The 19313-nt window shown below is 42.0% G+C and overlaps 1 protein-coding gene across 1 annotated transcript in view; it reads left to right on the top strand.

Moving 5' to 3' along the window:
- The window catches only part of ABCA4 (ATP binding cassette subfamily A member 4), a gene marked incomplete at its 5' end in the record, with an annotated part of 129837 nt that overhangs the window by 54568 nt on the left and 55956 nt on the right, over positions 1-19313 (top strand). The window contains 6 exons of the mRNA XM_082614295.1: positions 1020-1225; positions 1880-2056; positions 4092-4314; positions 7608-7829; positions 9694-9898; positions 18900-18965. Of these exons, the coding sequence (XP_082470421.1) occupies positions 1020-1225; positions 1880-2056; positions 4092-4314; positions 7608-7829; positions 9694-9898; positions 18900-18965 (1099 nt within the window). The remainder of the gene's footprint in view (positions 1-1019; positions 1226-1879; positions 2057-4091; positions 4315-7607; positions 7830-9693; positions 9899-18899; positions 18966-19313) is intronic.

The raw sequence follows: 19313 nt of genomic DNA, 5'->3' as shown, positions 1-19313 counted from the left end.
CTAGACTACTCTAGGCTTGCTTTCTTCAGAACCTGATCATTCTGCATTCTGATTGTTGGTTTACTCCAACCCTCTCCCTCATGAGGTCTGGAGTTTCTTTTAGTAAGAGATTTTATCTTTCCTCCTTGTATCCCTGGAGCCAAGCAGGCTCTGGCACATTGCAGGCTCTCAGTAAGTATTCCATGAACAGATTAATCAAGACAAGGCCAGCTGACCTCTTGTGAGTTACATTCTAATAAAGAAACATCGCACAATAACCCCAGTGTATTATAGAAACAGGAGGTTAAGGATAAAACACATCCAAGTACACTACAATGCTTTAACAAATCTGTAAAAGTGGACAACTCCCAATATTCAAATTAAAAGAAATTCTTAGTTTTGCTCTTTTCTGGGTAATGATTTTTTTCTCTTCCGGGGGAGAAAAAAAAAAAAAAAAGATGTGTTAGGAAATTCCTCCTCCATCCTCATTACCTGTCATAAAATTGTAACTGGAAATGATTTCCCTGATGAAATCACTTCGGCTTTCTGTTATTTTCTTTCTTCCTCCTTGTTCTTGCCTCAGCTGGCCATCCTTGTGTGTTTGCAGAGAGGCAGGAAGGTTTACCGCTGGGACTGTTTCTCTCTTTAAAACTCTTTTATTAGCAGGCTTTCTGATCTTCAAAGCAGCTTGTATCTGATGTGACCCCACTCCCTCGACTCCCCATGCTGGGGAGTGAGAGCTGGGAGTATTTTTGTCATTTTGACGACTTGCATACTTGGACAGCCCGATAGTGCGGTCCTCACTAAATCTGCAGGGATGAGAGCAAGTCAGCGTTCCTAAGCCCCCTTTCACCCCCAAATCTAGACACATTGAAAACTTGACACCAGACCCCGGAGTTAAGCAAACAGTAAGTTTATAGGTCTCCTTGCTTTTGACCCATCCCCTGGGGCGGCAGCCCTGATCCTCTGCCATTTTTTTGCCCTTGAGTCTTTGCAGGTGGTGCTCCTCAAACTCTCTCAACCTTTGTGATTATCCGCAGTGCTTGATCCTGGATAAGTTTGAAAGCTATGATGATGAATTTCAACTCACCCAACGAGCCCTGTCTCTGCTGGAGGAAAACAGGTTCTGGGCTGGTGTGGTATTTCCTGACATGTATCCCTGGACCAGCTCCCTACCACCCCATGTGAAGTACAAGATCCGAATGGACATAGATGTGGTGGAGAAAACCAATAAGATCAAAGACAGGTGATGTTTCAGGAGATCTCAGAAGGACCTGGGCACCCCCAGTGATGTATGAGGCAAGGAAAGGGGGCTCCTATGGGCTCAGGCCACCCGTCTCCTTCAGGGGCAGAAAGGTTACTCAGAAAGGCACAGAAGCACTTTGGTATCAAAGAACTAAGCTAGACAGTACATCCTGCTAGCTGGTGGGACCAGGAGAGTTCAGCTACCCTGTCTTTACCCCCTCAACTCAGAACTTGTCCCTGGCTGGCCTTTGTGCAATTTGGAGGTGAAAACCTCTAGGTACTGAGTTATCTTCACATAGAGATTCTGCAAATGAGGTTTCACCAAAGTCACTGGGAAATTAGGTTTGGTACAGAGTAGGGGATTGAGACTGGACTCAGCCTGTAAATCAATTAAATTAAGTTAAATCAGAGGAAGTAAGATATTTTGTAAAGCTCAAATTAGAGTACTTGAATGAAAGCAATTACAAATCGTGCTGTGGCTAATGTTCATAATTGGGATTTAACCTGTGAACTGGAAAATAGAATCAGGTAGTGTGGAAAAGTTCAGGGGAAAGTTTCAGGAGAGTGAATACGGAGTCCCCTCGTGCTTATGACCAGTGAGTGAGCTGTCCATTCCCATTCCCATCCTTTGTCCCTCTCTCCGGTTTCTTCTTAGGTACTGGGATTCTGGCCCCAGAGCTGATCCTGTGGAAGACTTCCGATACATCTGGGGCGGGTTTGCCTATCTGCAGGACATGGTTGAACAGGGGATCACAAGGAGTCAGGCCCAGGCTGAGGTTCCAGTTGGAATCTACCTCCAGCAGATGCCTTACCCCTGCTTTGTGGATGACTCGTGAGTCTGAGGTCCCAGTCCCCCTCCAGGACAAGCTGATCAGGTTGCTGGGGTGAGATGAGGTGGAGGTGCTCCCCAGGCTTCAGTCACTTTGGAGGAAAAAAACCTGGGGCGTGGGGCCGGCTCGGGGAGAATGGAGCTCTGATTAAGAAGCCTGCTTCTCCTCGGCTCCAGGCAGGGTCACATGGACAAGTGGGAGAAAGGAGCTGGTGTTGTGGGAGGAAAAGGGAAGGTGAAAATTAAAGCAGGGGAAGTGAGGTTGGGGGAGGGGACAAAGGCTTTTAAAATTTCCACTACGTAGTATGTTTGGTATGTGGAAGGGTTCAGGTCAGAGTGTTTGCCCTGTGACTGCCAAAAGAGCAAATTAGGACTCTGCATCACAAGTAGGTCCGGTTCCTAGGAGCCTTGGAATAATGCAGCTCCTTCCCTAATTAACATTCTCATGATGTATGCTTAATGAAAAGGTAGAGGGATGTGTTGGATGAGCTTGGGCCCTCCCTGCCTGCCCACCCCCATCCCCAGGCCTGTACATTTGCTGGCCAGTAGCAAACTAAGCAAGTAGCCCACTGTTTTCTGAACATGCATTTGGGGGGTGGTAGAGGGAGGGACAAAGAGAGAGAAGGGGCTGGGGGGGGGCTCATTTACTATGGTGGATGGGGCAGAAATGCTCCCAAGGACAGCAGCAGAGATCTGCAGTTGGCTTAGGGATTCAACTCCTAGAAGAAAACTGGGAAGTTCACCATAGTGTACGTGTGGGTTTGCGGGGATCAGGGAGGAGATAAATGTGCACAGCCTATAAAAGGAAGAGTCAAACTGCCAGCTGGCAAGGTAGTAAAATAAAGCCCAGTATGGGTGTAACACCTCAGTCCAATCAGTTCTCCTTCAGCTCTACAGAAGACTAAAAGAGATAACAGGGGCTGTTCTGCAGTCATTTTAAGTTTGGACAATAGGCAGAGATGGGAAATGGAGACGGGGCAAAAGCCCAGCTCTACTTCTAAGATCAGAATAGGAGTAACCGGCAAGGAAGTGGGGTAAACAGTGAGGAGGCGGTAGGGATTCTGGCCATTCAATGTGGGAGAGCCCTCTGGTGGCAGGTCCCAGAAGGGCAGGCGTTATGAATTTATGGTTCTCTCCCTAGGGCCATCTTGAGTGAAACCCTCCCACGCTGGAATTGGGCCCTTCCTGTGACACGCAACAGTTTTCAAGAAATAATAATCTCAAGGGCTTTTACTAGCACATCAAGCACAGGGAAAACATATGTAAAGTTCACAGTAGAGTAATTCCAGAATATCAACTCTGCCTTGCTTGCTGGAATGAATATCCATAGATGTACTCCACCAGTAGGCTGGTGGAGTCAATGACTATTGAATCACTGATTGATTTGTTGCTGGGTCAGTTGCCTTCTGAAAGTGCCATACTGATTAGTTATTTTGTGCCTCTTCCTGTATAACTGGGGTTTGATCCTCATGGGTAGACAGTGCTTGACTAGCTGACCCCTTGGGGAGCCCAGTTATTGATCTCACCACCACCAGTTCCCTTTGTCCACCTTCTTGGACTTCAGTGTCAGTTAGCATGTATCTACCTATTCCAGTCACATCCCACATCATCAAGTCTGCAATCCTTTCCTGGGAGATCTTACAAGAAGCTCTATACTATGTAACATACATAGTATGATTTTATTTACACATTTCACTTACAGAGCCCTCATCTGGACTAACCAAAAAGCTGCCTGAGATCTTATAAAGAACATCTATACTGTGTAACATACGTAGTACAACTTTATTTACACATTTTACTCACAGAGTTTTCATCTGGACTAACCAAAAGGCTACAGTCTTGCTCTAAAGAAAAAGTAATCCTTGGGGGCAAAGTGCAATATATTAAAAGAGTCAAGTCCATTGAGTGCCCGGTGGAGATTTTTCTGCCTTTCCCTCCACCTGGGCTTTGTTCTCAACATATTCATTCAACTAACATTTACTCCACCTCCACCAGGTACAAGGCAATCTACTATTCTGCTTCTCTCCTCTTGCTTTAGTTTTATGATCATCCTGAACCGCTGTTTCCCTATCTTCATGGTGCTGGCCTGGATCTACTCTGTCTCCATGACTGTAAAGAGCATCGTCTTGGAGAAGGAGTTGAGACTGAAGGAGACCTTGAAAAATCAGGGTGTCTCCAACACAGTGATTTGGTGTACCTGGTTCCTGGACAGCTTCTCTATCATGTCAATGAGCATCTGTCTCCTGACTATATTCATCACGGTAAGCCAGATGGAGAAGGTTCAGAAAACCTTGAATAATTTTATTCCTCCCACTTTTCTTCCTGTTAATGAACTTGTGCCTAGATTAGTCATCTGGCCACCAAAGATAGCATGACATGTAGCTTCTGGCCATTTCAGCCAAGGTGGAAGACACTCAGAGAGACAGAGTCTTTCCCAAAGAGCCACTGCATCACAGCATCTTCCCTGCTCCCACTTCCTGCCTGGGGAACCACAATCTACATAGATTATCCAACCCCATTACGTGGACTATCTGGAAAAGCTGCTGTTAGCAGAGCCCAGCACAGGGAGATTGTATGTGCAAAGCGTTCTCTCTTTTCAAATACAGAAGAAATGAATCCGAGGAATGTTTTCTTGGGATTACTGTCCCAACCACCAGCTGGGGTGGGAATGTGGAGAGCCTTTTCAGTGTATTAGGAGAGGAGATCTGGAATGTTTATTAATTACCATCATGGTCACACCATTCATGGCTTGACCAAAGAACATTCTGCTGCCTACAAAATCTCTAAGACCTCTCTGTTTTAAAGGGTGGAATTTGGAGTCCATCCTTTCTCAGTGACAGGAATTTTATAGGCGCAGATAGCATGCGTAGGTCCATCCTCTGCAAACTTGCAGCTCCCTTGCAAGTTAGACTTGTAAATAAAACATTATTTCATAACACACTGCTGTGCTTCATGTTTAACTCCTCCACAGTAGATGATCTTTTGTACTTGTTGAATGATGGAACATAAATTTAGGTAACTTTTTATATTTATTTGATGGGATTTAGTATAAGCCTTAGACTTCAAGCTTTGCAATCTTCTGATATAGTGTCATCAAGCTTGTTCTGCCTCTTTACCATGATGATATTAAGAGTTCCTTGCACTAAGCAATATATGTGCTGATGCACAGATTCTGGCTGTGTCCTTTGTTATGCTGGATGATACCTGGTGCCTACCTGATCCAAGAATGTTCCATCACACATCCTGTCCAACCAACACATATCCAGTTAAACCAAATCCTGCCCCTTCTCTTTGCAGTAAAATGTACTAAGTCTGAATGGTTTTAGTTTAAGTGTTGCACTGAGATTCAGTGAGCTGTGGCCTTAGCCAAACCCTGTGCTAGAGCCTTATCAAAACCAATGCTGATGTAGAGGTCAGTCTGCTCAATCTGACCAGACCCAAATGTAGCTTTAAATACACAAAGGGTCCTAGAGTTCCAGAGATGAGGGGAGAAGCTGAGAAACTTGTCTTCCTCTAGGGGTCCCTTGTTCCTTCCCATCCTTCAGTCTACTCCTTTCCCCACTACTAAGACATTTTGTGTCCTCAGAATTAAAGGAGTCAAAATGCATGAACAACTGACTTATGCAAAACTCATAAACATGCACGACATCTTGCAGTGGCCCTGAGACTTGTTGCTAATAAGTGGCATTGAGATTTGCCTTCCTAAGAATGGACATTAGGACTTCAAAGCTTTTAGGACGTGAGGTAAAGAATGTTTACTAAGAGTTTCTTGCACAAAGGGGTTTCTCCTTGTGGGAACCAGGACATTGTTCCAGTTTCCAGTGATGGCGGAAACAGAGCTTTCCACAACAAAATAGGATTTTCCTTTGAATGACGCTCTCATCTTTCCCCTGTCGTTCCTTCCCACCTCAACTATGCAGGAAAGAAGCTGGAAGCTGGGACAATGGAAAGGTTCCATTGTTATTCAAGCTGTTAAGAACAAAAAAGAAAAGTGGTCATTAGAAGAAGACAAGGCCAGTGAAATTGTTGGGTCAGCCAAATGACTTTCATATCTGCCTGAAGTCAATGAGAAATTATATAGCTTAGAAGGTTGTAGGACTTTGCTTTGAGCTGAGATAAGAAATTAATTTCATTCTTCTGAGAGTAACAATAACCTTAAAGTTCTTCCAGCCAAAAGCCACATGTTCAGTCAAGGTCTTGCTTTTATTGAGTTGCATGTGATTAAGGATGAGGAGTGAGCTTCCCAGGGTAATGTGGAGAGCACTTTCACACAAAATCAGGAACCCTGAGTCTTAACCTTGACTTTTATTTAGATTTCCTCAAAGTTTGCTTCTAGTTAAGCATGGCTCTCTTCCACCTCCTTTGCCATTTGTTTTATTCCATTTTTCAATCTGTTCTGTCAGTACCTGGCAGGCATGACAGCATGAATGAAGAAGAAGCGGTAGCAGCAGGAGATAAGTGGCACATTTTTTCTACTCAAATCTTACATGCCCATTATATATATTGCTACTTGGTCTCTCTTTTCTACTGAGAGAAGCCCAGTGCTTCAGGTCACCACTACCAATTAATCAGAACCAATTCAAGAGGTGAACCAGTTTGTACCTTTATGTTCCCAAGAAAAGAACAGGATGATCTATATGAATTTGGAGTTATGTGCAAAGGGTAAAAATCCTCATAGGAGGATACCTCATAGGTAAAAATCCTATAGGAGGCCTATAGCAAAAGAGAACCAAGAAGGCCTAATAAATTTGAACATCTCAATTTATCCTCTAATGTAACTGGACAGCAGCTCACTTATTAAAAATACCTAGTTTGGTCCTATTTTCTACATAGCCAAAGTGATTGACCCACTAGTTAACATGAAAGATATTGAATATTGCCCACAGGTTCTATGAAATGTATTTGTATGATATTATGGGTCTGGAGGATTAATCCACTTCCAAGTGATGTGGATTAACTACTGATATTTTTACCTATATGAGAGGCAAATCTCAGAATATAAGTATTGGGTTGGCCAAAAATTTCATTTGGGTTTTTCCCTAAGATGTTTCGGAAAAACCCAAACGAAATTTTTGGCTAACCCAATATAAATGATTTAAGTTAGCAGGCCAGGCCCCAGGCAAAATGTTAAAGCTTGTTGGATGGTCTCCCACCTCCCTCTTTTGTTCCTCATCTACTCAGTATATCCCAGGAGCTACTGATGCTCCAAGACCCCCTCTGCATATCTTCCTCCCCTGCTCTAGGCTTATTTCTCCACATTATCCCCTTCCCAAGGATTTCCTTAGTGAACACATAATAATTACTCAGTACTGATAGGTAGCTTAATATGTTACCCTCCTGGGGAAAAATGACATAATTAGAATTAAAGGAACTCAACACATTGAGTCTTAAATGTGGAAATTTGGATACCAACAACAGGCTGATGGGAGAGATCCCTTTGGGGCAGAGGGCTTCTGAAGGCCCCAGAATCACAGCACAGAGGTCACTCCTGAGAGGGGTGGTGCCCCTGGATGTGGGTGGAAATTACTGACTCAAGTGGTCTCTTTCGTTTCAGCATGGAAGGATCCTGCATTATAGCAATCCATTCATCCTCTTCCTGTTCCTGTTGGCTTTCTCCACTGCTACAATCATGCAGTGCTTCCTGCTCAGCACCTTCTTCTCCAGGGCCAGCCTGGCAGCAGCCTGTAGTGGTATCATCTACTTCACCCTCTACCTGCCACACATTCTCTGCTTTGCTTGGCAGGACCGAATGACGGCCGACCTGAAGCTGGCTGTGGTAAGGGACCCTGGGCTTACACCTAGAATATGATGCATTCCATCTGAGGGGTATGTAGCAGTCTGAGAGGACTGGCTCACCCTTTGAGGGGATCCACTTTGCCTTTTGGCACAAAGGAACACAAGGTTTGAAGGCACAGGTACAAAAGTGGGAGCATTCTTCACCCTGAGCAACCTAAGAGTTCCTCCTCACCAAATCTGCTTGATTAGTCTGCCCTGGGAAGTAATTGAAAACCAGTTCAACTCATGGGTCCCTTTGTGTATCCATAAGAGGAGAACAACTGGGCCCATTTCACTCAGGTTTTTTTTCCTAACATTTGAGAAGATTCATAAGGGAGGGAGCTTGCCCCCTAACTATTCTGTCCAGAAAAATGTTTCCGTAAATTAAAAGTTTTTGTTTCTCTCCAAAAGAATTTGAATCAGAGCAGCTCTACAGTGTCTTTGTCATGTTCTACCAGTGCACTCAGAGAGGGGTGCCAAAATGAGCCAGTCAGGCCCTCTTGCCAAGAGAGGTCTCTGGAAATTGACGCTGGATTGCCTGAGAGACCTCTTCACAATGCCCAAACAACACTATCTTTTTCTCTAATTGTTTTCAAATGATCTATTTACACCCTCTCATTAACCAGGCTAAATAGCTTCTAAGCCCTGTAGGGTGAAAATTTCCTTGTCCTCCAGAATCTCCCTATCTGTACTTCTTTGTACAATGCAGTTGAGAAAGGACTACCACCGGCTTCTCATTGGGGAAAATCTAAGTCAAACTTGTTCTCACGACTCAAGCTTATTTGGCTCTAGTGTTGCCAGGGCATCTGCCTTTTATTTCTCATGTTAAATAAGAATTAATTGCTGTCATTTATGGCACCCAATTTTCCAGCATGATCACAAAGGGAAAGAAATCCTTATGACTCAGCCTGTAGGCAGAGCTGGGCTATCTTGGTATACTGCATAGGCAGTTGGTACTTTGAAGCCACAACTAGTTTCTTGTGTGTGGGTCTACCAGGAAGCTATAGTTCTGGAAGCTCTGTGGACCAGGGCTGGGCTGAGATTTTTTTTAATGGTTTTTGTGAACATATAGCTGGAGAATCCCTTCCTTCTGCAGAGAGACACTCTGAACACCACCGTGGGTCCTTCAAACTAGAGCTAGGTCACCCAGCAGAGCAAGTGGGAATAACTCATCCCTCTACACGTGCTTATGTGCTTTCTGCCATGCAATGGACCACCTGTGGGGATGTGGCTGGGGAACTTCCTCTTCAGACTTCCTTCTGTATGCCACCTATTCAGTTACTTGGGCTCTCCAAGGAGAACCTAAGAAAATGATTGTCCCCAGTCTGGAGATGGGAAAAGGTGATAGTCACTGTAACCTGAGGGCTTTTTGGCTGACAGAGTTCAGGAGGTCATGAGACCATCCCCTGCCTAGCCCTCAAGCTTGCCCTAGAACACTGATGACTTTATGGACACTTCTAATGGGATTCTCACAAAGCAGTTCAAGTAAGCTTCTTTGTTCTACCAAAAACTGTAAGATCTTAAGAAAGAGGTAGGAAGAAGGGGGGAAAGTTAGGAAGCTAAACATGAAGACCTTTGGTCCTTTGCTGTGTTATGCTATGTGGTTTTGTCTTCTGTACACTACTGTGTTCCATTGGACAGGTGAGAGGTGGCCCAGTGAGTATTGGGTGGGGGTCCCTGAGGACTGAAAGATATTCCCAGAGTTATATTCCTGTGGGAAGACCGCCTTACCCACTCCCTGGGGTGGTCTTACACCTGGATACAACATGGATCCTCTTTTCGCCCTCCTTCCTACCTTGTAGATTATTTTGGGTTGGGTAAAAGACCCTCTGCTCATCTTTCATGCCCTTTTTGCCCCACTGCAGAGCCTGCTGTCTCCTGTGGCATTTGGGTTTGGTACTGAGTACCTGGCTCGCTTTGAAGAGCAAGGCCTGGGGCTACAGTGGAACAATATTGGGAATAGTCCCATGGAAGGGGATGAATTCAGTTTTCTGATGTCCATGAAGATGATGCTTATTGATGCTGCTCTGTATGGCTTGCTTGCCTGGTATCTTGACCAGGTGTTTCCAGGTAAGTGTCCCCCTCCACAGGGTAAAGGTAATCAGGTTCTTCAGATCCCCAGCCTCCCCTTTTCATCTAGTCTAAATCTTATTCCAGTATCCCATGCTTTTGAATTGGAAGAATTACTATTGCTAAAATGGCCATAGTTCCCAAAGCAATACACAGATTTAATGTGATCCCTATCAAATTACCCATGATATTTTTCACAGAACTAGAACAAATAATCCTAAAATTTATATGGAACCATAAAAGACTCAGAATTGCCAAAGCAATCCTGAGGAAAAAGAACAAAGCTGGAAGCATAACACTCCCAGACTTCAGACAATACCACAAAGCTACAGTAATCAAAACAGCACAGTACTGGTGCAAAAACAGACATATGGATCAATGGAACAGAATAGAGAGCCCAGAAATAAAACCACATACTTAACAGTCAATTAATCTTTGACAAAGGAGGCAAGAATATACAATGGAGAAAAGACAGTCTCTTCAGCAAGTAGTTTTGGGAAAGCTGGAGAGCCACATGTAAATCAGTGTAGTTAGAACGCACTCTCACAGTATACACAAAAATAAACTCAAGATGGCTTAAAGACTTAAATATAAGACATGATACCATAAAACTCCTAGAAAAGAGTATAGGCAAGACATTCTCTGACATAAACCATAGCAATGTTTTCTTAGGTTAGTCTCCCAAGGCAAAAGAAATAAAGGCAAAAACAAACAAATGGGACCTAATCAAACTTATTAGCTTTTGCACAGCAAAGGAAACCATAAACAAAACAAAAAGACAATCTACAGAGAGAAGATGCTTACAAACAATGCAACTGGCAAGGGATTAATTTCCAAATTATACAAACAGGTCGTACAACTCAATAACAAGAAACAAACAACCCAATCAAAAAATGGGCAGGGGCTTCCCTGGTGGCGCAGTGGTTGAGAGTCCGCCTGCCGATGCAGAGGACACGGGTTCGTGCCCCGGTCTGGGAAGATCCCACGTGCCGTGGAGCGGCTGGGCCCGTGAGCTATGGCCGCTGAGCCTGCGCGTCCAGAGCCTGTGCTCCGCAATGGGAGAGGCCACAGCAGTGAGAGGCCCACGTACCACAAAAAAAAAAAAAAAAAAAAAAAAAAATTGCCTTTAAAAAAAAAAAAAAAATGGGCAGAAGACCTAAATAGACATTTATCCAAAGAAGACATACAGATGGCTAATAGGCACATGAAAATATGCTCAACGTTGCTAATTATTAGAGAAATGAAAATCAAAACTGCAGTGAGGTACCAGTGAGAATGGCCATCATTAAAAAGTCTATAAATAAAAATGCTGGAGAGGGTGTGGAGAAAAGGGAACCCTCCTACACTGTTGGTAGGAATGTAAATTTATATAGCCACTATGGAAAACAGTATGGAGGTTCCTTAAAAAACTAAAAATATAGTTGCCATATAATCCAGCAATCCCATTCCTGGGCATATATCTGGAGAAAACTATACTTTGAAAAGATACATGCACCCCAATATTCAAAGCAGCACTATTTACAGTAGCCAAGGCATGGAAGCAACCTACATGTCCATCAACAAATGAATGGATAAAGAAGATGTGGTATATATATACAGTGGAATAATACTCAGCCATAAAAAAGAAGAAAATAATGCCATTTGCAGTGACATGGATGGACCTAGAGATTGTCATACTGAGTGAAATAAGTCAGACAAAGACAAATATCATATGATATTGCTTATATGTGGAATCTAAAAAAAATGGTACAAATGAACTTATTTATAAAACAAAAATAGACTTACAGACATAGAAAACAAACTTATGATACCAGAGGTGATAACAGGGTGGGGTGGGGAGAGATAAATTAGGAGTTTGGGGTTAACATATACACAATACTATGTGTAAAATAGATAAACAACAAAGACTTACTGTATAGCACAGGGAAGTACATTCAGTATCTTATAATAACCTATAATGGAAAAGAATCTTAAAAAGTATATATATGTGTGTGTGTGTGTGTGTGTGTGTGTGTATGTATGTATGTACACACACATATATAGCTGAATCAGTTTGCTGTTCACCAGAAACTAACGCAACGTTCTACTTCAATTTTCAAAAAAATCTTATTCTTTCTAAGGTCTTTCAACTTGGACTCTCAGAACCCGCATTTGAAACTTAAGTCCAGGAACCAAAAATCCATCAGCGAATGCTGTTGGCTTGACTTTAGAAACAGATTCAGAATCTGATCCCTTGTCACCAACTCTACACAACTTTCCCAGTCCAAGCCTCCTTCTTCTGTCATCATCTCCTACCAGTCTGTTTTCCACACCATGTTCAGAGAGATCCTTTCAGAATCTAGGTCAGATGGTGTCAACCCTTTGTTCAAATTCTTCAGAAGATGGCAGTGTAGGGAGATCCTGGACTCACCTCCCCTCATAGACAAGTGAGTCTGCAGCTACATATGGAACAATTTCCTCTTTAAAAAAAAAACTAAATTCTAGCTGAGTGATGGCTACACATCAGGCAAAGGAGAAGAAAAACACATCAAAGTGGGTAGGAGAGCCTAGGTCACAATTTCACCATAAGCCCCACTCTTGGCACAGTGACCCACAACCAGGAGGGATCTCAGAACCCAAAGCTTCTCCATGAGGAACAAAGTGTTCAAACCCCACATCAGTCATCCCAACTTTTAAGACATGCACTTGATATATGAGCCCCCAAAACATCTAATTTTGAAAACCAACAGGGCTCACATCCTGAGACCCACAAGATGGTAGCAATCTAAGAAATGCCACTTAAAGGGCGTATATGCTCATACTCACCTGTCCAGGGCCCAGCTTAGAGGCAGCTGATTGAGTCCAGACTTAAAGTGAAGGAGACTCACCTACTTATACTAAAGTGTTAGCCTGAGGGGCAGGTATCTAATTTAACACACACATCTGGTAGCCTGCTGGAATACTCTCTGTGGACAGAGACTGGAGGGTGCCATCTCTGTGCTCTCCCTTTGCTTGCTCCAGAGCACCAGTGTCTCCTGGACAGAAGCCTTTACACATATCTCATGCCCTGATTTTTGTGACTGCCTCTAAGGAGATACCTCTTCATCTCCTGGCTCTGAAGGCTAGGGGAGCTTGTGTTCCTGGTCACTTGGGACTGTAATAATTGGTGTCACCCAGAAAGGAGCTCATACCCCTATCTGGTGACCTGGTTTTTGTGACTGCTGCCAGGGGACACCTTTCTATCTCCTGACTCTGGTGGCCAGTGGGGCTTCTGCTAGCGGATCCCACAGGACTGGAATCAATGAGGAACGAGTTCTTAAACAGCTATCACCGCCAGGGCACAGTAAGAGGCAACAGACTCAGGAGCTAAGTCTTTCTGTGAAGAAGGCCTATTAGCTAATCCTCATGATTGTGGCCTAAGGGATAGGTTTCTAATTAAACATGCGTCTCGGGGTTAACTCTAACCCTTTCCGATCCTCGGAGCATGGGCACTATCTTTGTGCTCTCCCTTTGCCATGCTCCAGAGCATCAGTGTCTCCTGGAAGGGATCTTTACATGCATGTGGCACCTGATTTTTGCAGCTGACATCCAGAGGACATCCCTTGATTGCCTGACTCTGAGGCTGGAGTAGCTTGGGTTCTTGGGTTCCATGGACTGTGGCAATCAGAAGGATGGTTCTTGGCAAGCTACCACCCACAGGGCACTGCACAGTGGACTGAGGAATACACACCAATCTTTCTGTGAGGGGCTGCTTTGCTTGTCCTGGAGCTTTGGACTGAGGGGAAGGCTTCAGGTTTGGCACATATTTAGTGGCCTACAGAGCTGCTCTCAAGGAGCACAGGCTGTGGATGCCATCTTGGCACTCTCACACTGCTGTACTCCAGCTCACTAGTATCTCCCAGAAAGGAGTTTATGCACTTGTCTGGAGCCTGGATTTTTGTGATTGCCACCCAGGGGACACCTCCAGATCATCTGGCTCTGGTGACCAGTGAGACTTATATTTGTGGCCTCTTAGGACTGTATACATTTGCATACTTATAAAAGCTGCTGCCCAAGGGTCTGGCTTCCAGTCACCTGGCATCTAGGTGCTGATATCCTCCTCTTTGAGACACTGACAGGTCTTGACACATCCTCAACTACCAGGAGCTATTAAAAATATAATTGGTTGCTTGGACAAACACAGAGGTTTGAGGGACAACTAGAGCTTGGTAGGGCTGAACAAAAAGTTTCATCTCCTACATCAAGCCACTCCTTCAAGACTGGGAGAAGTGATTGTTTCATTTACTGTATAGAAGCCAACACAGAGAGTCAAGCAAAATTAAGAAACAGAGGGATATGTTACAAATGAAAGAACAAGATAAAACTTCAGAAAAAAAAAACTTAATGAAATGGAGATAAATAATTTACGTGATAGAAGTTCAAAGTAATGGTCATAAAGCTGCTCACCCAAACTGGGGATGAATAGATGGACAAGGCAAGAACTTCAACAAAGAGATGGAAAATATAAGAAGGTACCAAATAGAAGTCACAGAGCTGAAGAATGCAATAACTAACTGAAAAATACTCTAGAGGGGCTCAACAATAGACCAGATGAAGCAGAAGAAAGGATAAGTCAACTGAAAGACAAGGCAATGGAACTCACTCAATCGGAGTAGCAAAAAGAAAAAAGAATTTTAAAAATGTGAAGATAGCTTAAAGGACTTACAGGATAATATCAAATAGACTAACAGTTACATTATAGGCCTCCCAGAAGGAGAAGAGAGAAAGGGACAGAAATCTTATTTGAAGAAATAATGGCTGAAAACTTCCCTAACTTGGGGAAGGAAATAGTCATTCAGATCCAGGAAGCCCAGAGAGTTCCAAAAAAGATAAACCCAAAGAGACCCACACCAAGACACTTTATAATTAAAATGTCAAAGGCTAAAGACGCGAGAATATTAAAAGGAGCAAGAGAAAAACAACTTGTCATGTACAAGGGAGCCCCTGCATCAGCAAATTTTTCAGCACGAACTTTGCAGGCTAGAAGGGAGTAGCACAATATATTCAGAGTGCTATAAGAAAACAAAACAAAAAACTTCCAGCCAAAAGTCCTCTCTGGCAAAGTTACTATTCAGACTTGAAGGAGAGAGAAAGCATTTTCCACAAGCAAAAGCTAAAGGAGTTCATCATCACTAAACTGGCCTTATAAGAAATGTTAAAGGGACTCCTTTAAGCTGAAAAGGAAGGGTGCTAATTAGTAACGTGAAAGAATAAATATCACTGGAAAAGTAAATATATAGTAAAGGTAGTAGATTAACTACTTATAAAGCTAGTAGGAAGGTTAAAAGACAAAAGTAGTAAAAATAACTGATTACAATAATTTGTTAAGGAATACACAGAGGAAAAGGTGTAAAATGTGACATCAAAAACAAAATGTGGAGGGGAGGGTAAAAATGTTGAGCTTTAGAATGGGATCAACTTAAGTTGTTATCAACTTAAAACAAACTGTTACAGGTATAAGTTTTTATATGTAAGCCTCATGGTAACTACAAAAATCTATAATGAGTACCTAAAAGAGAAAGAGAAATGAATCTAACTAAGCATACCACTAAAGAAAGTTCTCAAACTACAAAGAGAATAAAGAAGAAAGGAACAGAGAGGAACTACAAAAACAGTGAAAACAGTTAACAAAATGGCAATAAGCACATTCCTATCGATAATTACTTTAAATGTAAATGACTAAATTCTTCAATCAAAAGACATAGAGTAACTGAATGGATAAAGAAAAACACCAACAAGACCCATTTATATGCTGCCTACAACAGTCACACTTTAGATATAAAGACAAACAAAGACTGAAAATGAAGGGATGGGGAAAAATATTCCTTGGAAATGGAAACCCAAAGTAGCTATTCTTATATCAGACAAATAGACTTCAAAACAAAGACTGTAATAGGAGATGAAGGAAGGCATTACATCATGATAAAGGGGTCAACCCAACAAAAGAATATAACATTTGTAAATTTTTATGCACCCAACATAGAAGCACTAAATTTGTAAAGCAAATATTAACAGACCTAAAAGGAGAAATAGACAGAAATATAATAGTAGTGGATTTTAATATCCCACTTACATCAATGGATAGACCATCCAAATGGAAAATCAATAAAGAAACATTGGCCTTAAACAACATGTTAGACCAGATGGACTTAACAGATACTTACAGAACATTCCATCCAAAAGCAACAGAATAAACATTTTTCTGAAGAGTACATGGAAGATTTTCTGACATAGCTCATATGTTAGGCCACAAAACAAGTCTTAAGTTTAAGAGGGTTTAAATCGTATTAAGCAACTTTTCTGATCACAATGGTATGAAACTAGAAATTAATTATACAAAGAAAACTGGAAAATTAACAAACATATGAAGATTAAACAACATGCTAAAATAACCAATGGGTCAAAGAAGAAATCAGATTAATAAAAAAATACCTTGTGACAAATAAAAAATGGAAATGTTACATACCAAAATTTATGGAATGCAGCAAAAGCAGTTGTAAGAGGGAAGTTCATGGCAATGAATGCCTACCTCAGGAAACAAGTAAAGTCTCAAATAGACAACCTAACTTTACACCTCAAGAAGCTAGAAAAAGAAGAAAAATAGAAGCCCAAAGTAGAAGGAAGGAAACAACAAAGATTAGAGCAGAAATAAATGAAATGACTAAAAAGACAATAGGAAAGATCAATGAAACTAAGAGCTGGTTCTTTGAAAGGATAAAATTGACAAAACTTTAGTTAGACTCACCAAAAAAAAAAAAGAAAGAAGACTCTTCCAGACACAATTTGCAAGGCCAACATTACCCTGACAGCAAAACCAAACACCACAAAAAAAGAAAACTACAGGCCAGTATCCCTGATGAATAAAGGTGAAAAATCCTCAACAAACATTAGAAAATCAGATTCAATAATACATTAAAAGGATCATAACGCATGATCAAGTGGCATTTTATCCAGGGATACAAGAATGGTTTGATGTCCACATATCAATCAATGTGATAGACCACATTAACAAAATGAAACATAAAAATCATACGATCGTCTCAGTAGATGCAGAAAAAGCACTTGACAAAATTCAGCATCCATTTATGATAAAATCTGTCAGCAAAGTGGGTACATAGAGAACATATCTCAACATGATAAAGGCCATGTATGACAGCCCCACAGCTAACACCGTACTCAACAGTGAAAAGCTGAAAGCTTTTCCTCTAAGATCAAGAACAAGACAAGGATGCCCGTTCACCACTTCTATTCAGCATAGTATTGGAAGTCCTAGCCACAGCAATCAGACAAAAAAAGAAATAAAAGGCATCCAAATTGGGAAAGAAGTACAACTGTAACATTTGTAGATGACATTATTTTATATAGAGAAAACCCTAACGTCTCCATCAAAAAAAACTGTTAGAACTAATTTAAAAATTCAGTAAAATTGCAGAATACAAATTCCATGCACAACGATCTCTTGCATTTCTTCACACTAATAATGAACTATTATGAATAACAAAAGGCACTCCTATCACTCAGGAATCTCCAATGGTTTTAGGAGCCCTGTGCCAGGAAATGAGGACAAAGACCAAGTATTATTTTGTATTCTACCACACACCTCAGCATATCTTGTTTCAGGGAGGAGGGGGGCCAAGGGACACAATTCAGCCCATAAGATGAATTTGAAAAATACACTTGACCTTTCTCAGCCTCCATTTTTTTCTGTCTCACTGGGCCATTAGAGAGAGATATAATAAGTGCATATTAGATTGAAAATAAAATTTGCGAATTTTCAAGAGCTTTATTTTAGCCAACCTAAGGCTTTAATATGTTCAACCCCTATGTACTAAGCAGCACCAATGTGTTAGGCTCAGCAGCATAGGTTCTGAGAAAAAAGGAGTGGGAAAGACTGACACAAGCCTGCCCTCGAGGAGCTTACAGTCTAGCATTGGCCATGAAACACAGGATAACTATTAAATAAGCAAAGACTGTGTTCTCACAAACTCAACATTTATAGGCAGCAAAGCCTGCTAAGAGAACTGGACTAGAAATTTGGGAGTTTTTTCCTTGAAACCCAGGCGGATCCAGTAGGATGGGGTGGTTAAGATCAGTGGTATTAGAACCAGACTACCTATGTTGGAATTCTTGCACCTCTATTAAATTAGCTGTGACCTTGGGCAGATGCTTCAAACTCAGTGTGCCTTAATTTCCTTATTGACAAGAGTAGTAATACTACCTATCCCCTTGTGTTGTTTTGAAGATTAAATTATTTAGCACATAGAAAGCACTTACAGTTATGTCTGACACAGAAAGAGCATTCAACAAATGTTAGTGATTATCATTATTATTATTATTATCTGGTAACTGTTGAAAAGGGGTATGCTTGAGACTTCCCTGGTGGCTCAGTGGTTAAGAATCTGCCTGCCAAAGCAAGGGACACAGGTTTGATCCCCGGTCTGGGAATATCCCACATGCCATGGAGCAACTAAGCCCATGTGCCACAACTACTGAGCCTGCACTCTAGAGCCCATGCTCTGCAGCAAGAGAAGCCACTGCAATGAGAAGCTCGTGCACCGCAACGAAGAGTAGCCCCTGCTCGCGGCAACTAGAGAAAGCCCGCACACAGCAATGAAGACCCAACGAGGCCAAAAATAAATAAATAAATAAATTTATATTTAAAAAAAAAACAATAAAATAGAATAAGAATATGTGAAAAAAAGGGGGGGTATGCTTAGATTCTTTTTTCTTAGAAAACTAATGTCAGCCAAGATCATCAGTCTTAGTGTTACCAGTTTCACCCCCAAAACATGACCTTTTGAATTAAAACATATTAGAAGAAGTAGTCTTAGTGGAAGCATGTGGATAGCCACGTAATGCTTATGAACTATAAATATCTACAGTTAAAATCTGGGGTTCAGGTAGATAAATTCTAGATCTTATACAACTGTGGTAAGGTGGAACTACTTAGGCTTTTTCTCTTTATTTGCCTATCTATTTTTAGGGGACTATGGAACCCCACTTCCTTGGTACTTCCTTCTACAAGAGTCTTATTGGCTAGGTGGTGAAGGTAAGTTATTTTAAATTTTTTAATTAAAAAAAGAAAAACGATGTTTGAAATTAGCTCCTTTGGCTCTGCATGGGATGTGTGTGCGTTGTAGAGGTGCCTCTCACATGAAGTGTGAGATTCCTGATTAGTTACCTGTCTGCTGGGGGCTCTGCTCCTTGGTGTAGCATCACAGCCTCTGGGAGCCCATGTTTTGTGAGTCACTGGGCCAGGGTGATGGCTGAGCATTGATAAACCCCTGAGTCCTGGTCGTGCCCAGTAGATTAAAGCACACTCTTAAAAGAAGGCCAAACCACTTCAGGGTGCAAATAAGTTTTGCAGCTTCTCAGTTTAAAGCAAACAGATCCAGAG

The sequence above is a fragment of the Mesoplodon mirus genome (assembly GCF_964341445.2).
Source record: "Mesoplodon mirus genome assembly, chromosome: 3".
Taxonomy (NCBI): Eukaryota; Metazoa; Chordata; class Mammalia; order Artiodactyla; family Ziphiidae; genus Mesoplodon; species Mesoplodon mirus.
Note: the sequence above shows the minus strand (reverse complement) of the source record. Positions and strands in the feature narration are given on the sequence as shown.